This window comes from Cuculus canorus, chromosome 5 (genome assembly GCF_017976375.1).
Source record: "Cuculus canorus isolate bCucCan1 chromosome 5, bCucCan1.pri, whole genome shotgun sequence".
In the NCBI taxonomy this organism is placed as follows: Eukaryota; Metazoa; Chordata; class Aves; order Cuculiformes; family Cuculidae; genus Cuculus; species Cuculus canorus.
The window spans coordinates 8,990,566-9,006,597 of record NC_071405.1 but is presented as its reverse complement, the minus strand read 5'-3'; the positions used below and the strand labels follow the sequence as shown (position 1 = coordinate 9,006,597).

The window sequence follows — 16,032 nt, the reverse complement described above, 5'->3', positions numbered from 1 at the left end:
GCTTGCAGGAAGCCCTGTCCTCACCATTGCCAGGCACACTTTACTTTCCCCAAAGTCTGCCCTTTAGCTCAGTGCCCCTTTTCCTTGCTCAGGAAGCCTATTCCTTAGCCAGAGCTCCCACAAAAGCCTTCTAATTTGGAGCTGTCAAAGTCCTTCCTTTATTTCTCCTATCTGAGTATCTTTTAAATACACAGCTATCTTCTTGAAACAATATTTTGCCACCTTGCTCAGCCTCATAAATGTCTTCGGCTAGCCAAGAGGCTTGGGCTTCCTGGGGTGATGGCACATCCATGCATCCACAGCTGTGCACGACAGCAGCAGCCGTCTGCATCTGCATCTCAGCTCGTAGCTACTTGCTGCTTCGTGTGTGAGAAAGCAATGAAGCAGAGGTGACCCATGTGACAGTCACACATGTTTGCATACAGGCACAAGTCAAATTTTGGTGTTTGGTCCTTTTCTTCCTCTTCTTTGCTCACTCTTCGACTGAACTTCTTGATGTGCTGCTACCAGGATCTTCTTGTCTCTTCTTAGCCTCTTTCTCAGGTGAGGTTACAGTTCACATTGTAGAGAGAGAGGCGGTCCAGCCAATCAGTTAGCGGGTAAGAAGAGATCGCCTGGTATGAAGCAGCAGCAGTTTAGTGCCAGAAATGTGATTGGAGGATTTCCACTAATAATCCTTTTACACAAAGTTTGCAGACTGCTGTTGAGCAAGCTACTACCTAATTCCATACCTTGAGCTGCTGTGTGTTGTTCTTAGTCATGCAGTTTAAACTGTGTTATTGCCATAACAGACTCGGCGTGCCTTCCGCCCACAGTTCCCTTTCCCCACATTTTGTCTGGAGGTAGCGTTTGTTTGCTTCTCCTGGCACTGGTGACAAGAGGAAGCATCTAATCCTTATCCTCTGGGAAACACCACTTGGCTGCACGCAAAAAGTAGTTCTTTGAGCCAGGAGAAGCGCTCTCATCCATGTTATTTTTCTTGTGAATCTGAGTCTTTAATTAAGTTTTTAATTATTTGCTCTAGGCTTCAAAAGAATTACAACCTTTAAAGCCAGGCAGCTACAATAGGAAATGAATTAGGGAGAGGAGAGCAATGGAACTATCATTTTAAACTAGTCTCCTGAAAAAGGAGGTAACAGTTCTTATTTTAATTTCCCTTTGATTTTCAGCCCCATTCCCTGGCATTCCCTAAAGCAGCAGGGTGTAGCTTAAAGCCCCAATGACATTCTGGGACAATAATTGCGTTTATTGTTTTTCCTTGCTTTCTAGTCCAAACCATATGTTTCTGCCTTTTAAGATTAGCCCTAGGCTCTGCTCTATCTCTGTTAAGGGCTTGTCTGCTTAGGACTGGAGCCTGGGGTAGCTAACACAGCAGCTATTCTGTATGGGAGGCAGCTAGCGTGGAGCACAGAGAGTGACTGCAGTGCTGGTTGTATTTCAGTTCATGTCAGAGCTCATTTCGGTGCACTACCACCAGACAGGCATGCCATAAGGCTGCCAGCTGTGCGTGGTAAGCAGCTGGACGAAGTGGCACTGACAAGTTTGCCTGTCAAGTCTCCTTGTGGCCTAACTACCATTCAAGCCTCTTAATTTACTGTGGGTGTAGCTCACTGCTTTGTGTACTAACACTCTGATGTTTTACCTACGCGTACCTAAATTTAAACAGATCTTTAGGGTATCATTCGTACATGAATATGCTGTCTTTGCAGGTTATGATAAAGAAATGGTCGATCCCTTGTCCTCTAAATAGCGCCATAGAGACTTTACAGGTAAAGCACATGCTCTTTTGAAGTTCTTCTAATTTTATTAGTAACTGTAATGCTTTTTTTTACATTAACACTTCCAGAATTACTTGTAATTTAAATTCCTTCTTTTCTAAATCATCACAGAAAGTAAAGTTTCATGTCTGTGGTTTGGGCTTATTCTTTCATTTTGTCACTTATTTGTGTATATGTCTTCCAGGTTTCAAATTCTACTGGGGACTGTAAAGCAAAGCTCTTTCATCTTTCAAAAGAGGTAATTTTTATTAACAGTACAAGCTGGGGAGTAACTATTTACAAAGGTTTGTAGTGATAGGACTAGGGGTAATGGCTATAAACTAGTTTAAACTAGACGTAAGGAAGAACTTATTCACCATGAGAGTGATGAGGCACTGGCACAGGTTGTCCCGGGAAGTTGTGGCTGCCCCATCCCTGGAGGTGTTCAGGGCCAGGTTGGATGGGGCCTTGGGCAGCCTGAGCCAGTGGGAGGTGTCCCTGCCCATGGCAGGGGGGTTGGAACTGGATGAGCTTTAATGTCCCTTCCCACCCAAACTATTCTATAATCCTATGAATATGCAAACTTAAAGGAGGGTGATGCTTTTTAAAGAACTGGAGTTTAAATCTATCTAGGGTGAGCTCTCTTTCTGCAAAACCAGTTACAGGGTGCTGCAATATTTCCTATATTTGCTGCCCAGTGTTATCCAGTCTCACTTATTCTTTCTTATATGAAAGGTGGCTGTGCAAGTTAGCATTTATGACAATATTTAGCAAATATGAGCATGTATAAAGTATAACAGATGCGGGGTGGGGAGGTCAGACCAGGCCACCTTAATATGCCTTCAGGTGGAAGTTGGTGCTACTGGACTGTATGCACACTTTCGGTTCCTTGTGAGGTGGAATATGTTTCCTGAAGCCACCTGGACCTAACTGTACGTTGTTTTTTTTTTTACCTGAAGATAATTCTTCAGATCTAATACAATCTTGCACATTTCATTGGATGCAGCTTAATTAATGTGAAATTTACATCATGTTACCACCCATCAAGGCTTGCAAGAGGGGAAGTATTATGTAGAACTCTAGTCTCTGTGAGATGAAGAGGAAGGGAAAAAGGAAAGAATAAGTCTAGGATAGGCATTTAGCATAGTGGAGTTCAGGAGCGACACAGTTGGTTGCATTTGTCTGAAAAAACAAAATCTACCCCACCCTCTGAAGAAAAAGAGAAAAAAAAAAAAAGCTTGGGCAACAAGAACATTGGATAAATGTCATCTGTGGATCAAAGCAGTTTTGCTTTGACCAGAAATATCTATCTTAAGATTTTGGCCTTTTATCTGGCCTTTTGTGCTTTGAAGAATCTTGAGATTCATCTCTACTTGTTTTTTAGTTTTAATTTTCTGAGTAGAAAGTGGCATATATTTACCAGTAGGGCCTGATTGTGTCAGCACAGAAGGGTTTGGTATAGTTCAGCTTGTTCCAGTTGGCAGTTGAAGTGAGCTATGCTAGATGATTAATCTCTTCTGTTCCAAGTTTCTGGAATAATATACCACTAATTGCATGGTTGCCACTTGAATTATGTAACTGTCTTAAAACTTAAGATGCCAAAGCATGTTAATCTTTTCGACATGCTGTATTCAATTTTTTTTTTTTGTGAAGAAGTAAGAAGACAGTAGTAAAGTTAGGGCAAAGGGGTGAGTAATTTGACAGGTAGTTATGGGTATCAGAACTCAGAAAATATCTTAGAAAATGTCATGTATGATACTCTTTTTCTGTAAGGACTTTTTTCTGTAAGTATTTGGCCCAAAAAGAATCTTCCAGTTGTTGCCTTAGAGAGCGTGACCTCTCCTGATCATGAAATCGTAAGCTGTGACCACTACTTAAAGAGATACGAGTTGAAAAGGTCCACTTTTGGGAAATGATTGAGAGACACTGTTCTGTGTTGTGGAGATTTACCTCACAGCATTGATGTGGAAAGATTTCCACTAACTTCCAACACTTTAACTGAATTCTGAATTAATCCAGGTATTTTTCCAGCGATCTGTAATAACAAACAACTTACAAGATGTTTTTCTTCTATTTTAGAGTGCTTATGCAATACCAACTATGGCCTTCTCTTTTCTCTGCCATACCTCAGTCTTACCCATCTACTGTGAGCTCCAAAGGTAATGTATGAAAACACATGCAATATTAAAATACAATTGTAGCATTTCTGTAATACTTTCCTTAAATTAATCTGAAATCATTTATGTTTTCAAGTCTGTGCCGTCAAACAAGGCAAACAAAGTAGCTTTCACGTTTTTGGGAAATGTACAGTTTTAGTCTGTACTGGCTTTTCCTCTCTTACAGGAGAGAAAAGTAGCAAATACGGTTCCATCATCAATGTCAATACATTGTCCTGGCCTGGACAATCTGGAGAAAAAAGGTCATTTGCTAAGGTACTTACTAGTTAATTTTTATTGCTGTAACTGAATCTGCATTTGGCCACGTCTGATTCAGTGGGGTTTTTGACCCAGACTCTGTTCCTGGCTCAGAATATGTATCATCCTATATAAATAAAAGTTTTTATTTAAGAAATACACTGGCATGTCTAAATTCCCTGCAAGACTGGGGCAGTGTTAGTTGTCTGCATGAAAAACACGCTTTAATTACTAGGTTAAACATACTTCTAATCCCCCTAAATGTTACTGACAGCACAGACCTCAGCAAATACTCTGTGGCTGTAAATTAAGAGGTTGTTTTCTTATGAAAAACAGGCTGCTATTTTTTTTTTAATGTAGATTGCATTGTGTTGAACAGTCCATGTTACAGAATAAGCAACACTAATTTTCTGGGGTTTGGGTTTTTTTTTTTTCATTTTAGTCCATCCAAAAGTAGAATGCAGAACGTAACTGTCACAGGAATTGTTCTGAGTTTCCTAATATACTTTCTGTCTGCTCTGTTTGGGTACCTGACATTTTATGGTAAGTGTATTCTTCAAATGTTCTATAGAATGAAGGCTGATAATAAATGATAAATGCATTCTGTATGGAGTACTTTGGACTTGTTTGTACATTGGTACACTTGAATCGTCAGAAATCTTGTTCCTGTGAAGAGTTAAGAATATACCTAAACACTGCGAAGTATTAACATCTCAACGTGTAAGTAGGACCTTGGGCAGCCTGATCTAGTGGGAGGTGTCCCTGCCCATGGCAGGGGGGGTTGGAACTGGATGATCTTTAAGGTCCCTTCCAACCCAGACTATTCTATGATTCTGTGAAGTAGCTAAACTCTGCGGAGTTTGGGCCCTAAACTGCTGTATAGACAAGATGTTGGTCCCCAAGCTGTAGCTGATGGGTCTGCTAAGGCTGTCGATTACCACTATAGTTGTGCTGTATGATTGTCAATTAAAAGCTGGGAACTCATTTATCATGGTCTGTGGGAAATATTGAGATCTGATAATAGTCTGTCCAACAAATTTGAAATGTCTGTTCCAAGGCTATCCTTTCTAGCAACATTTGTTGCTTATTAACCCTGTGATATCCCAGCACATTCGCACTCTCATAATTTTGAGTGCCACTTGGAGAGTCTGAGAGATTCAACAGGCAGTGCAGAATAACCATGTGTCTCCAGATGAGGTCTCAACAAGGGGAGAAAAGATAAACAATAGTGGGCCCAGACCACCCCAGTTCCTGTTACCTTCGCTGTCAGTATTTCTTGGGGACAAGATCCTGTCTTCCTGTCTTGATGGCAGTCTAAGGTCTGTTTCATTGAGAATGTTTCTGGATTCCTGCAAGCCTGATTTCTTTCAGTAACTCAGACACAAGAGCCTAAAGCACTGGAACCAAAAATGGATGTCTGTGAGATCCCCCCCGCATTGCAAACTGCTTCTCCTTTTTTCACTTTTGGGTTGTCTTGTTTAATTACCTTATTTCTTTAAAGAAAGAGAATCTGTTCGAGAAAATGTAAAACATTTTGATTTAAATTGAAAACAAAACAAAAAAAGAGTTCTGTCTTTGAAATGAGATGTGCTTCATCTTTCTGCGGTTCAGAGGGTTTATTCAGTTTTCTGTGAATTTGAAACTTCGTACAGTGACTGGACTTTGCGGGAAATTTTAGTCCGTTCTGCACTTCCAAAAAGCATCGAGTCAAGGTGTGCCAGTAAAAAAACCAACGGGGTATCAGACCATTTTCAAGGCTCAGACTTTTGCTGTTAACTTTCATTTTTCACCGTAAAAGGGCCAAAATCAAAGGTGAAGAATTTATCAGTGACTCATCACTTTTTACCCCACTTCTGCCTTGAACGGTACAAGAATGGTACAGTATAGCAATAGTACGATAACAACACTTATGGTGGTGTATCCATGGCATACGGTACTGTAGCAATTCCACAGCAGAGCTGGTTTTGCAAAGCTAAAAATACACATGGTGAACAGCACGTGAGAGTCTTTCTGCTCTAGGAAACAGAGCTGTTGCTTGGAAATGTTTGGCCTGGTTCGTTGCACTGCCAGTACGGTCCTTGATTGTCGTCTGGGTGCTGGAAGAGTCCAAACTGACATCCTTCAGGTGTTGCAGCTGGCTACTCATTTGGCACAGGGAAAAATCAGTGTCAGTTTTGGAAAGAGATACCTTTTAGAAGTGTAACATGCTAGTTATCCTTCTCCATGTCATCCAGCAATATATTGCTAACTATAGCCAGTAAAAGCACATAGCCTGGCATAGTTTTGGACATTTCTTCCTTTAAATTAGAACTGCAGCTTTTCTTTCAAATAATGAAATTTTACTTTGCAGATCACATAATGTTTGTTGGGGGAAAAAAAAAAAAGGAAATGCAGTTCAGCCAATTTAGCAAAATTAATTTGGTTTTGGTTTCTGATGAAACCAAAAGAATCTGTTGTTGTCTGTTTCAGAGACAGAACAAGTTTTACATTACTGTGTGCTTGGCTTCATGTCAGGTCATCAGTCTTTTTAATCCTTTCTCCTCCATATTTGTATCTCCTCTTAGGTGACTTTGGCTCTAGCAGAGCCTCAATATGGACTCGCCTCTTTGAGTTGTTTCATTTTTCTCTAGATTATCTATCCTAGTGTGTCCGTAATGCCAAATGTGTGTGCGACCCCTTCCCCTCTGCTTTATTCAAAAGCAAATCGATCAATTTGAATGTCATAGAATTGTAGAATCACTGGATTGGAAAAGACCTTTGTGATCATTAAGCCCTACCATACCGGTCTGCTACTAAATCATATCCCTATGCATTTCATCTGCCCATCTTTTAAACATCTTCAGGGATGGGGACCTACCATCTCAGCTTAATATGCACTGCTAATTAGCATAGTTCTCAAATTATTAACAAAACAATTCATTTTTCTGGTTTTCAGACAAAGTAGACTCTGAACTGCTGCAAGGTTATAGCAGGTACCTGCCACACGACACTGTCATCATGACTGTTAAAGTCACCATACTGTTTGCTGTGCTTTTGACGGTCCCGTTAATCCATTTCCCAGTAAGTACTACTAAACATTTTGAAGCTGGCATGAGGAATGGTAACGCTAATGCTTTGCAGACTGCAATATTTGAGTCACATCTAGATTTGTGTATCTTATTCACTTGTCAAGTGATTGATCAAAGACTACATATTTGCATATGTTCCATGAGAGTTCCAAAATAACAACTAACCACTAAGCTAATTTGTGCTCTTGAGACAGATTTCAGATTAAAACTAGCCCACAGCATTGTTTTCAATTTAGAGAACTCAGAACTTCTAAAGTTTATTTAGTTTGATTTTTTCCCCCCTCTTAAATTGAGTTTTGCTGACTTGGTTTTTCCTTTCCACATGCACGCACCCACACGCAAACACACTTGTACTTGAAAATTTAACTGTAAATTAAACCCACATATTGACCTATTTCACCAAAAAAAACTACTTTAGTTTGCCAGTACCATGATAGAACTGAAAATTAATTCAGTTATGACCACAAAGATTGTGCAAGCAAAGCTATGTATATAGGAATGGTGTATAGATTAGATATCATTTGGCAACATGCTAACTTTTGCTACCAAGCGTGCTCAAAGAGTCAAAGCATTATTCCCCAGACTTTCTTTTGTCCCTGCAAAAGGGAGTAATTCCATTAATGGCCATGTGATACATGAACTCTATGCTACAGAAAGACAAAATACTTCTCTATCAGTAAATGTTTTGCATTTTGAGTTTTAAAATGTTATTTTCCATTTGAAAAGATGGAATTCTTAAGTTTATGAAATTATAGTAAGATTAAAAAGTATGTTAGTGTGTGTATTTACCCGTGCACTTTTTCTGTTCTTCTTATGTAGGCAAGGAAAGCGGTGTTGATGGTATTTTTCTCCCATCTTCCTGTGTCGTGGATTTGCCATATTCTTGTCACTTTAACGCTGAATACCATTGTTGTTTTGTTTGCCATGTATGTGCCAGACATTAAAAATGTGTTTGGAGTAGTCGGTAAGTTGTTGGGGTTGTTTTTTTTCAATTTAAACTTTTCTTAAAAAAAAAAAAATCAGCGTTATGATAAGCTGACATCCTTCAGTCCTTCAGTCTTGCTCTAAGTAAAATCTTCCTTTCTGTTTTTAAAGGTTCGACCACATCGACATGTTTGCTTTTTGTATATCCTGGGCTGTTTTATCTTAAACTTAACAGAGAGGACTTTTTATCACCACAAAAACTTGGGGTATGCTTTTTTTCATGTGTGCTAATTATATTTAAATAGAATAATTTTAGATCTTAATACACCATAGAGCAAGGGGGAAAGTTATTGTTTGCAATGCAGTTTACAGAATCTGTGAGCATTTTCTTTTATCCTTCCTTATAGCTCTAGTCATTCTGAAATTCCTTCTTCACAAGAGATTTTTGACTAGCACCTTGTCCATATGCTGGTTTGTTGATCTGAATATGTGCTTTTCCCTGTAGTTTTCAGATGTTGACTTTTAATCCAGTTTCTCCTCAGTTTTTATGCATTACTGTGACACTGCCTGGGCAGGTGGGACAAAGCCAAACTGCGTTTAAATGAAACAGTGTTTATGCTTATTTGCTATGTAAGCCTTCCCAAAAGTATCTTTCTTCCCCCTCTATTTCCCTCCCTTCCTTTTTTCCCTTCTCTTTATGGTCTCTCTTTTGGTGTAGTAGGTTAAGTACTAATTGGAATTTGTGCTGCAGCCTGCTTTTTGCACTGTAACTGTCGTCATTTTAACCACTGCTCAGCAAAGCAACTTCATGACAGTGGCTAAAATGATGACAAACTGCTTATTCATAAGGCTTCTGCCATTCCTATGATTCATAGAGCTGCTCTTGTACTGGCAAAATATGGAATCTGAAAGAAAATCTAATAACAATGTTTTCTGACCGCTTAAACCGCTTTCTTGACTAGTTCCAAAAGATTTGGGGCCTTGTTATGGATCAGCAAGCTTCTATCTCTTGAACTGTAGTTTTATTATCATCTGGAAATCAAAAAAATACAAAGAATCCATTGCGACTTTAATTATATTTTGAGTAAAATACAAATTCAGCTTCTTAATTAATTCAGAGTTCTAAAGGGTAAATGTTTGTTTGTTTGCAGATAAACAATGCATGCAAACGAAACGGACTGCTCTGAGAGTTCCCTGTGAAACCATCTCAGAGCAGGCTTAGTTTAGCTTCCCCCTAAGCAGATACCTTGTGTTTGAAGGCTGAGTAATTTGAAACATTAAAGGTTCTTCTAAAAGACACTATTTAAACCTGTCTTTACAGGTTTTTTCATCGTTTGTTATAAGCCTTAGAAATGTAAAATGCTGCCTTCAGTAAAACATTAATTTTTGCTTTTCTTTCTTCACAGGCGTGTGCGTTGGTTATTTTTGGCATTTGTGTTGGCCTTCTCAGTTTAGTTCTAATCATTATCAGTTGGATTGATCAATAACAGCCTCTTCTCACTGTCTGAACTGAGCTTCAGAAGGACGGAAAGAACCAGAGATGTGTCAACACTATGGAAGTAAATGCTGGACATCCTAAAGGAAACACCGTCTGAAGCCGTCCATGGGAGAAATAATGTTCTTTCGCACTGTGTTAGCAATGCTCCTTCTTTAATCTTGAGTCACTCTCTTCAGTTATTGGACAATCAGTCTTTGCCATTCTAAAGTATTAATTTTTAATGATATAATCATGACAGGTAAAAAGGTCTCTTGAGAATTTCTGCAATCCAAAAATGCTTTAGTGCACGTGATGAACGAAAGCAGAACCTTGCAATAACTTCTCTTTTCAAGACAGTGAGATGGATAGATATTACATCAATCATGATGCACCTGTCATGATGTTTGCATTTAGGATATTGCACATGCTATCCTAAACCTTGAAAGACTTCTATTGCTTCAATAATTCCCAAAATCTCAGCCAGTTCTTAATATGAACTTTATGATTCCAGATGTTTACCCTAATTTATCTTAGTGTGGATCCAGAAACCAGCTGCCTTAGCCCAGTTTAATGGGCACATCATGATAATATTTGTTAGTTGTTTAAATACAGATTTTATACCTCCTTGTATTTGAATCATACTGAAGTGATACTTTGAATCATACTTTGCCCATGTAGCACAAAACCTTTTAGCAGCATTAGGAAGTGTTCCTATTTTGCAGTTAATAAGACATTTTTCAATTAGTGTCTGGTTTTGAGTGTTACTCCATGTACCTCAGTGTTCTTCCCACTGACAGACTTTTTTTCCTCTCTTATTCCCATTTTTACAAGTCTTTCATATTTGAAAGAGGATGTTTCTATATTTTATGTACTGTTGTGTCTCTGAGAAGGTTTGGTCTTGAAAGTTGAGATTCCACCTATGTTGAAGACAAAGGAAATTTTACATTTGTGGAACCCTAATTCTACTTTAGATCTCTAAACTTCCATATACCCTTTTATAATTCCTTTTTTTTTTCTTGCCTAAAGGAAATGTGAATGCCATTTTCAACATCAGCTGGGCTCTGTTAAATATGGTATCAACAGCCCACAGCAAAAGTTACTTTTATTAGTAGAATGAAAGGAGTGGCTCATATTGTGGTAAGCATTTAAAATTTGTCTCTATCACATGGGATCTGATGTCTTTAAAATAGCTTAATCTCTTCAAAGACTTTATGCCCTTAGGAAGGTAAGCCTCCACAGAAGTGGCTTGTGTAAAGCTAAGAAATTAGACCTCGCCTCAAATGGCAAGATTTAGAGAGTGGGGAATTTCTTCACCGTTTCCAGATGCAGTATTTCTTTTAATTTAGCTTAGCACCTCTGCATCTGAGAAGTGGAGTCAGACCCAAGTGAAACATAGCAAAGTAATAAATTTATGTAATGTGAAAGCAGCTAGTAAGTGACATTTAAATAAATTTTTCTGTCCATAAAGTGCACAGTTAGCAAATTAGTTGACTGTTGCTATAAAGTGCTGCTGAGACAGTTCTGTTAATATGTTGGCCTGTGTTTTATCCATTGAGATAGAGAAGAGTCCCAGAGCCTGGCATTTCTAACATCTTAGTAGGAAATCTGTGCTATTAGCTTTCTGAATGATGTCACATTGGAATTGCAAAATGCTGATGTGCTGGCTTAAAAAAACCCTGATTGAATGTGCTTGATCCTCACCTGTTTAACATGCGGGGACAGCAGACAGCAGAGTTGGAATCACCTTCTCTGTTCTTCAGCTGACAGATGAGGATTTCCCTGACTTCAGTCCCTACAGGTCACTCTGCTCTCTGAGGATCCATAAGATAATTTTCACTTTTGATAAATGGCCTGAAGGCACCCAGGTGGTGTAGCTTGGTACAGCTTCAAGAATCATTTTTGCCTGGGGAATATTCTTCTGCTTGTGAGTTTAGACTTGGGTGGTGATGCCTGGGAACTAAGTCAGAAGTTTTGGTAGGATCCCCACCCTGCAAGGGTTGGTGCTTCTGGATACTATCTTCTGGAAAAGACTGCAGTTATTTTAACGATGAAGTTTCATCTGCCAAAAAATGAACTGAGCGAGCTCACTTAGGGGACAAGAAAAGTGATGGGGGGTTGGGAATGGGACCACCTTTTTAAGCAGCAGCAGCCATCAGATAGCACATTTTTCCTCTGTCCAGCAGTGCTTGTACACGTAGAGGATGCTTTTAACTTTGATCAGGAGTTTGATCAGACTGACTCAGCACAAATGACTAGTAATGGTGGAGGCTCCCCATCTTGCCTTTGTTCTTGCAGTTTTCCCAGATTTTTAACTCTTGATAACCAGATGTAGCTGCCTTCCTGCCTGTGCGCACCCTCTAACAGCTGTGTTTCACAGGCTTCCATATACCATAGGGATCCAGCTGCTCAAGGTATCTCTGGCAGTAGTGTAAAAAGCTATATATTTACATTATAAAACTGTACCTTGAGAAAGCAGTGACAGCTGGACATCGGGAAATTATTTTCTATCTGACTGAACCAAAGCTTTTTAGGAAAAAAGGAGATGTTACATTAATGTGAATGAACTGCAGGGTTTTTTTCAGACGCTAGAATTTAAGAGGAATATTTATTAGAACTTCTATGGAAATTGTTTATCATATGCTCTGGTAGCATTCTACTGAGTAATATTTGTAATCACTGTAGTCACTTTATTTTAAAGTAGCAAGACACAAGACCGAAGACAGATTATCTGTGAAGGTGCAAGTTTTGCCAAGCTTTTGCTCTTTCCTCCTCCTCTGGAAAAGCCAAGTATTGCTGTGCACTGCAATGCTCTGTTCGCACACAGGCAGTTGGGTTTAAAAACTGTGACTGAGAAAATACCTGAAATACAGTGTTAATTTTACAGCTGATTCCTGTAATGCTATGGACTTCGCTAAGTTATTGGTTTTAATCCCTGAGAATTATCCTAACTAGCCTGGCTGTTAACTAGCTTAGTAGGTAGTCTTTCAAATGACGAATACCAGTCCATGGAGTTAATACTCTGCAAGGATGAATGGAAGCAATTCACACCTCTGCTGGAGCTCTATTATTACATTTTGGCTGCGGTGCAGGAGGGATAGCGGCACAAAGGGTTCCAGCATGTCTGTTATCTTTCGTCTGAAAGAGAGTTAGAAATACTGCTACTTAAAAATAACTTAAAAATATGGAGAGAGGAAGAAGGGCAGAAAAAGGAGGAACTTCTTTTACCAAATTTAGAGCATTTTCCACAATGAAAGAGCAGAGTAAGGACACTCTTTTTATCCAGCTTGGAAAGGTTGCCTTTCCCCAGCTGAACAACAATAGTGTAAGAGATGAAAATTAATTGGTAGCCTTTGATTTGTTTTCTCTCATTCTCCTATTTCCATTCTTTTGTTTGTTTGAAGGCTGCTCACATTTCAGATGGACTGTGGTAAGCTGGGTGTGGAGAGTGTCCATTATAAACAGCATTGCAGGAAGGGGTGCTGCAAAACAAAACCTGTCTTGGTGGCGTGGCAAATACTTGTGGTTTATTCCCATGTTTATAAGCAGTTTGTGTCTTAGTATACTGATTTTCATGGCCATAAGCTTGTTTAAAATCCTCTTTTGTGCCTCTGTGTAGTGAAAATTGAGACACTATGAAACTATCCTGTCCTCTGTCTGTCCCTGCTGTCACCTTTTCCTTCACCTCAGCTTTGTATTACTATCAGTTACATCCTGCTGAGCAGGGATGTGGATCATTAGGGGAGGGGCAGCCCGAGTGAAAGGTGTGGATCAGGGAAAGCACTACTTTGTCCGTGACCTGCAGGCTCGATTTCACTGTGTCTACCTCTACTCCTCTCTGAAGGTCAGTGCCACATGTAGGCAGGCCTTTTTTGGTCTGCCCATCTTGTCTGTTCCTGTAGGAATTTGTCTTTTTGAAATGTGGAGACATCTTAGCTTTGGCACATGCAAAGACTGTGCTGATTTGGAGTTCTTGAATCAGTTGTGTCATGTGTAGTAGACACAAGGTGCTGTATTTCCTACCCTTGCAGTTCTCCTAATGAGGATGAAGACACAGTGGTGCAATGGAATCTCCGATTTTCTTGGGCAAACATTTAATCCTTAAGCAGTTTACATGAAAGAGCATATGGACTTGTACTTTATGACTTCTCATGCTGCACAAAGTATCGCTTTGGTATGGATCTGGTAGTTGGTGCTCAAACAGCAGTAGTCCATTGAGGCTGTGAGGTCACGGGAGCCATTGGTCCCACGTTTGCCAGTTTTGAGGCTCCATAGGCATCTCCTTTGGACAGAGTTAGGGCAGGGTTATGGACCTCTGTGGGTGTTTTGCCTGACCCAGTGTGGCCAGTCTCATTTCAAACAAATTCTTAAAATTGATTTTGTGGATTATTTGTAAAGAATATGAAACACTTCCATTAGCATCAGCCGATGCACATTCAGCATTACATGTGGTAGGTGAGGACAGAAGCATGTCTGTTCTGGATAGAAACATTAATGGTGGGCATCCTAAAGATTGAAATTCATAGAATCATAGAATGGTTTGGGGTGGTAGGGACCTTAAAGCCCATCCAGTTCCAAACCCTCTGCCATGGGCAGGGACACCTCCCACTGGATCATGTTGCTCAAAGCCCCATCCAGCCTGGCCTTGAACACCTCTGGGGATGAGACATCCATTACTTCTCTTGAAGATCAGTCCAGGAGCTAAAGTAACACTGCTCTAGAATTCCTTTCCCAATTAGATTTAATTTAACACTTCACCAGAAATTGTCGTTCAACAGCTGACTTCCATGTTGGAAGCATTAGTTGTAGTTGTTCTGCATAGTGAAAAACGTTTGGACATGTTTACTGCTACTTCCTACTGAACTGCCAGTGGCAGAGAGTTTCAGTATTACAAAAGTGCTGCCTAATTTCTGCAGTTTCTGGTGGTGGTTTTTGTATTTGTGTTTCCATAGTGGTCATTCAGCCACACTTCAGGTGGGACAGGAATTCATAAAAAAGCCAATAACTATATGTAAGAATTGCCTGGCTTGTGTCAAACCTGCATGTTGTACAGCAGATTCCTTTTCTGAGTTCCCCCTCCCTCAAGTTCCCTGTGGAACAGCCAGGACATTCTCAAAAAAAAAAAAAACCCAGAAAATAAACAACACTTGCGTAACTCATGCAGTTGTTGACTTTGCTTTGTGTTATGTGCCTGCTGAGTGAAAAAAGCAAGCGTTGTCTCAGTTGGTTCCTCATGTGCAGCAGTGTTGCTGCTCACCCGGGCTCAGGTCGTTGCCTTCCTCCTGCCAGGAAAGGGTATAATTCTTAAAATCCATTCCTAGGTTGTTGGTGGTAGCAGATTTGTGCACTTACATGTGTTCTCCTTTACCATAGTTGTGTTTGATCCATGCTCTGTTCTGCAGGCCACGTCCTGCAGCACCCAGCTTGAAATGGATGTGAGACATGATCTGGGAAGCTGTTACAAATTGCTCCTCTAGGACCTTGTCTGCTCTGTGTTTGATTTCACTCTTTGACCTATGCTCTCAAAAACGTAAAGGATGCAGAAAATAACTTGTCCAGCTAGAACTGCAGTTGATGTCCTCACAGGTATTGGTTTCATCAACAGCAAACCTGCTTCTCTGCACTCTTCTGCTCCTCTCTATAAATCAATCATAGAATCATGGAAAGGTTTGGCTTGGAAGGGACCTTAAAGCCCACCCAGTTCCAGCTTTCCTGCGATGGGGCAAAGACACCTTCCACTGGATCAGGTTTCTTAAAGCCTCATCCAGCCTGGCCTTGAACATCTCCAGGGATGGGGCAGCCACGACTTGTCTGGGCAACCTGGGTCAGTGACTCACCACCTTCAGAGGAAAAAATTTCTTCCTAATTTATCATCTAAATCTCCTCTCTTTCAGCTTAAAACCGTTCCCCTTGTCCTATCCCTGCACACCCAATAAAGAGCCGCCCCCCAGCTTTACCTCACACCCCCTTTCAGTACTAAAAACTGCTCTAAGGTCTCCCTGGAGCCCTCTCTTCTCTAAGCTAAACAAACCCAACTCTCTCGGCTTGTAAAACAAGAGACAGCAGAAGTGATCTCAGAGACTGTTGCCATGCAGTGTGCCGCCCCATGCCAGCACTGCCAGGCTGTGGGTGCCCAGCTGGCCTGGCAGGGCAAAGCAGGGAGAAAAACTGCTCAAGGAATCCACTTTGGGAAGGGCCTTCTTGTGCAGCGAGGTGAGGGTCAGCCAGGGAGGGCAGGACAGTTTGTTACGTGGCAGTAGCAAGAAGGATCACAGCTGCCCTGGAAGGGTTCTGGAGCTTTTTGGTTGTAAATTGTGGTGCTCTCTATAGCTGTGACTGACAACCTGTAAGCACAGCTCCGATCACTTTGCAAGGTCTAAGGGAGTCCTGAGTAG

At 40.4% G+C, this 16,032-nt stretch overlaps 1 protein-coding gene across 1 annotated transcript in view; it reads left to right on the top strand.

Moving 5' to 3' along the window:
- The window catches only part of SLC38A6 (solute carrier family 38 member 6), a 47,144-nt gene extending 31,542 nt beyond the window's left edge, over positions 1-15,602 (top strand). The window contains exons 9-16 of the mRNA XM_054067865.1: positions 1,710-1,769; positions 1,963-2,016; positions 3,837-3,916; positions 4,614-4,714; positions 7,107-7,231; positions 8,059-8,203; positions 8,335-8,429; positions 9,570-15,602. Coding sequence (XP_053923840.1) covers positions 1,710-1,769; positions 1,963-2,016; positions 3,837-3,916; positions 4,614-4,714; positions 7,107-7,231; positions 8,059-8,203; positions 8,335-8,429; positions 9,570-9,650 — 741 coding nt within the window. The 3' untranslated portion in view covers positions 9,651-15,602. The remainder of the gene's footprint in view (positions 1-1,709; positions 1,770-1,962; positions 2,017-3,836; positions 3,917-4,613; positions 4,715-7,106; positions 7,232-8,058; positions 8,204-8,334; positions 8,430-9,569) is intronic.
- Positions 15,603-16,032: the final 430 nt, after the last annotated feature.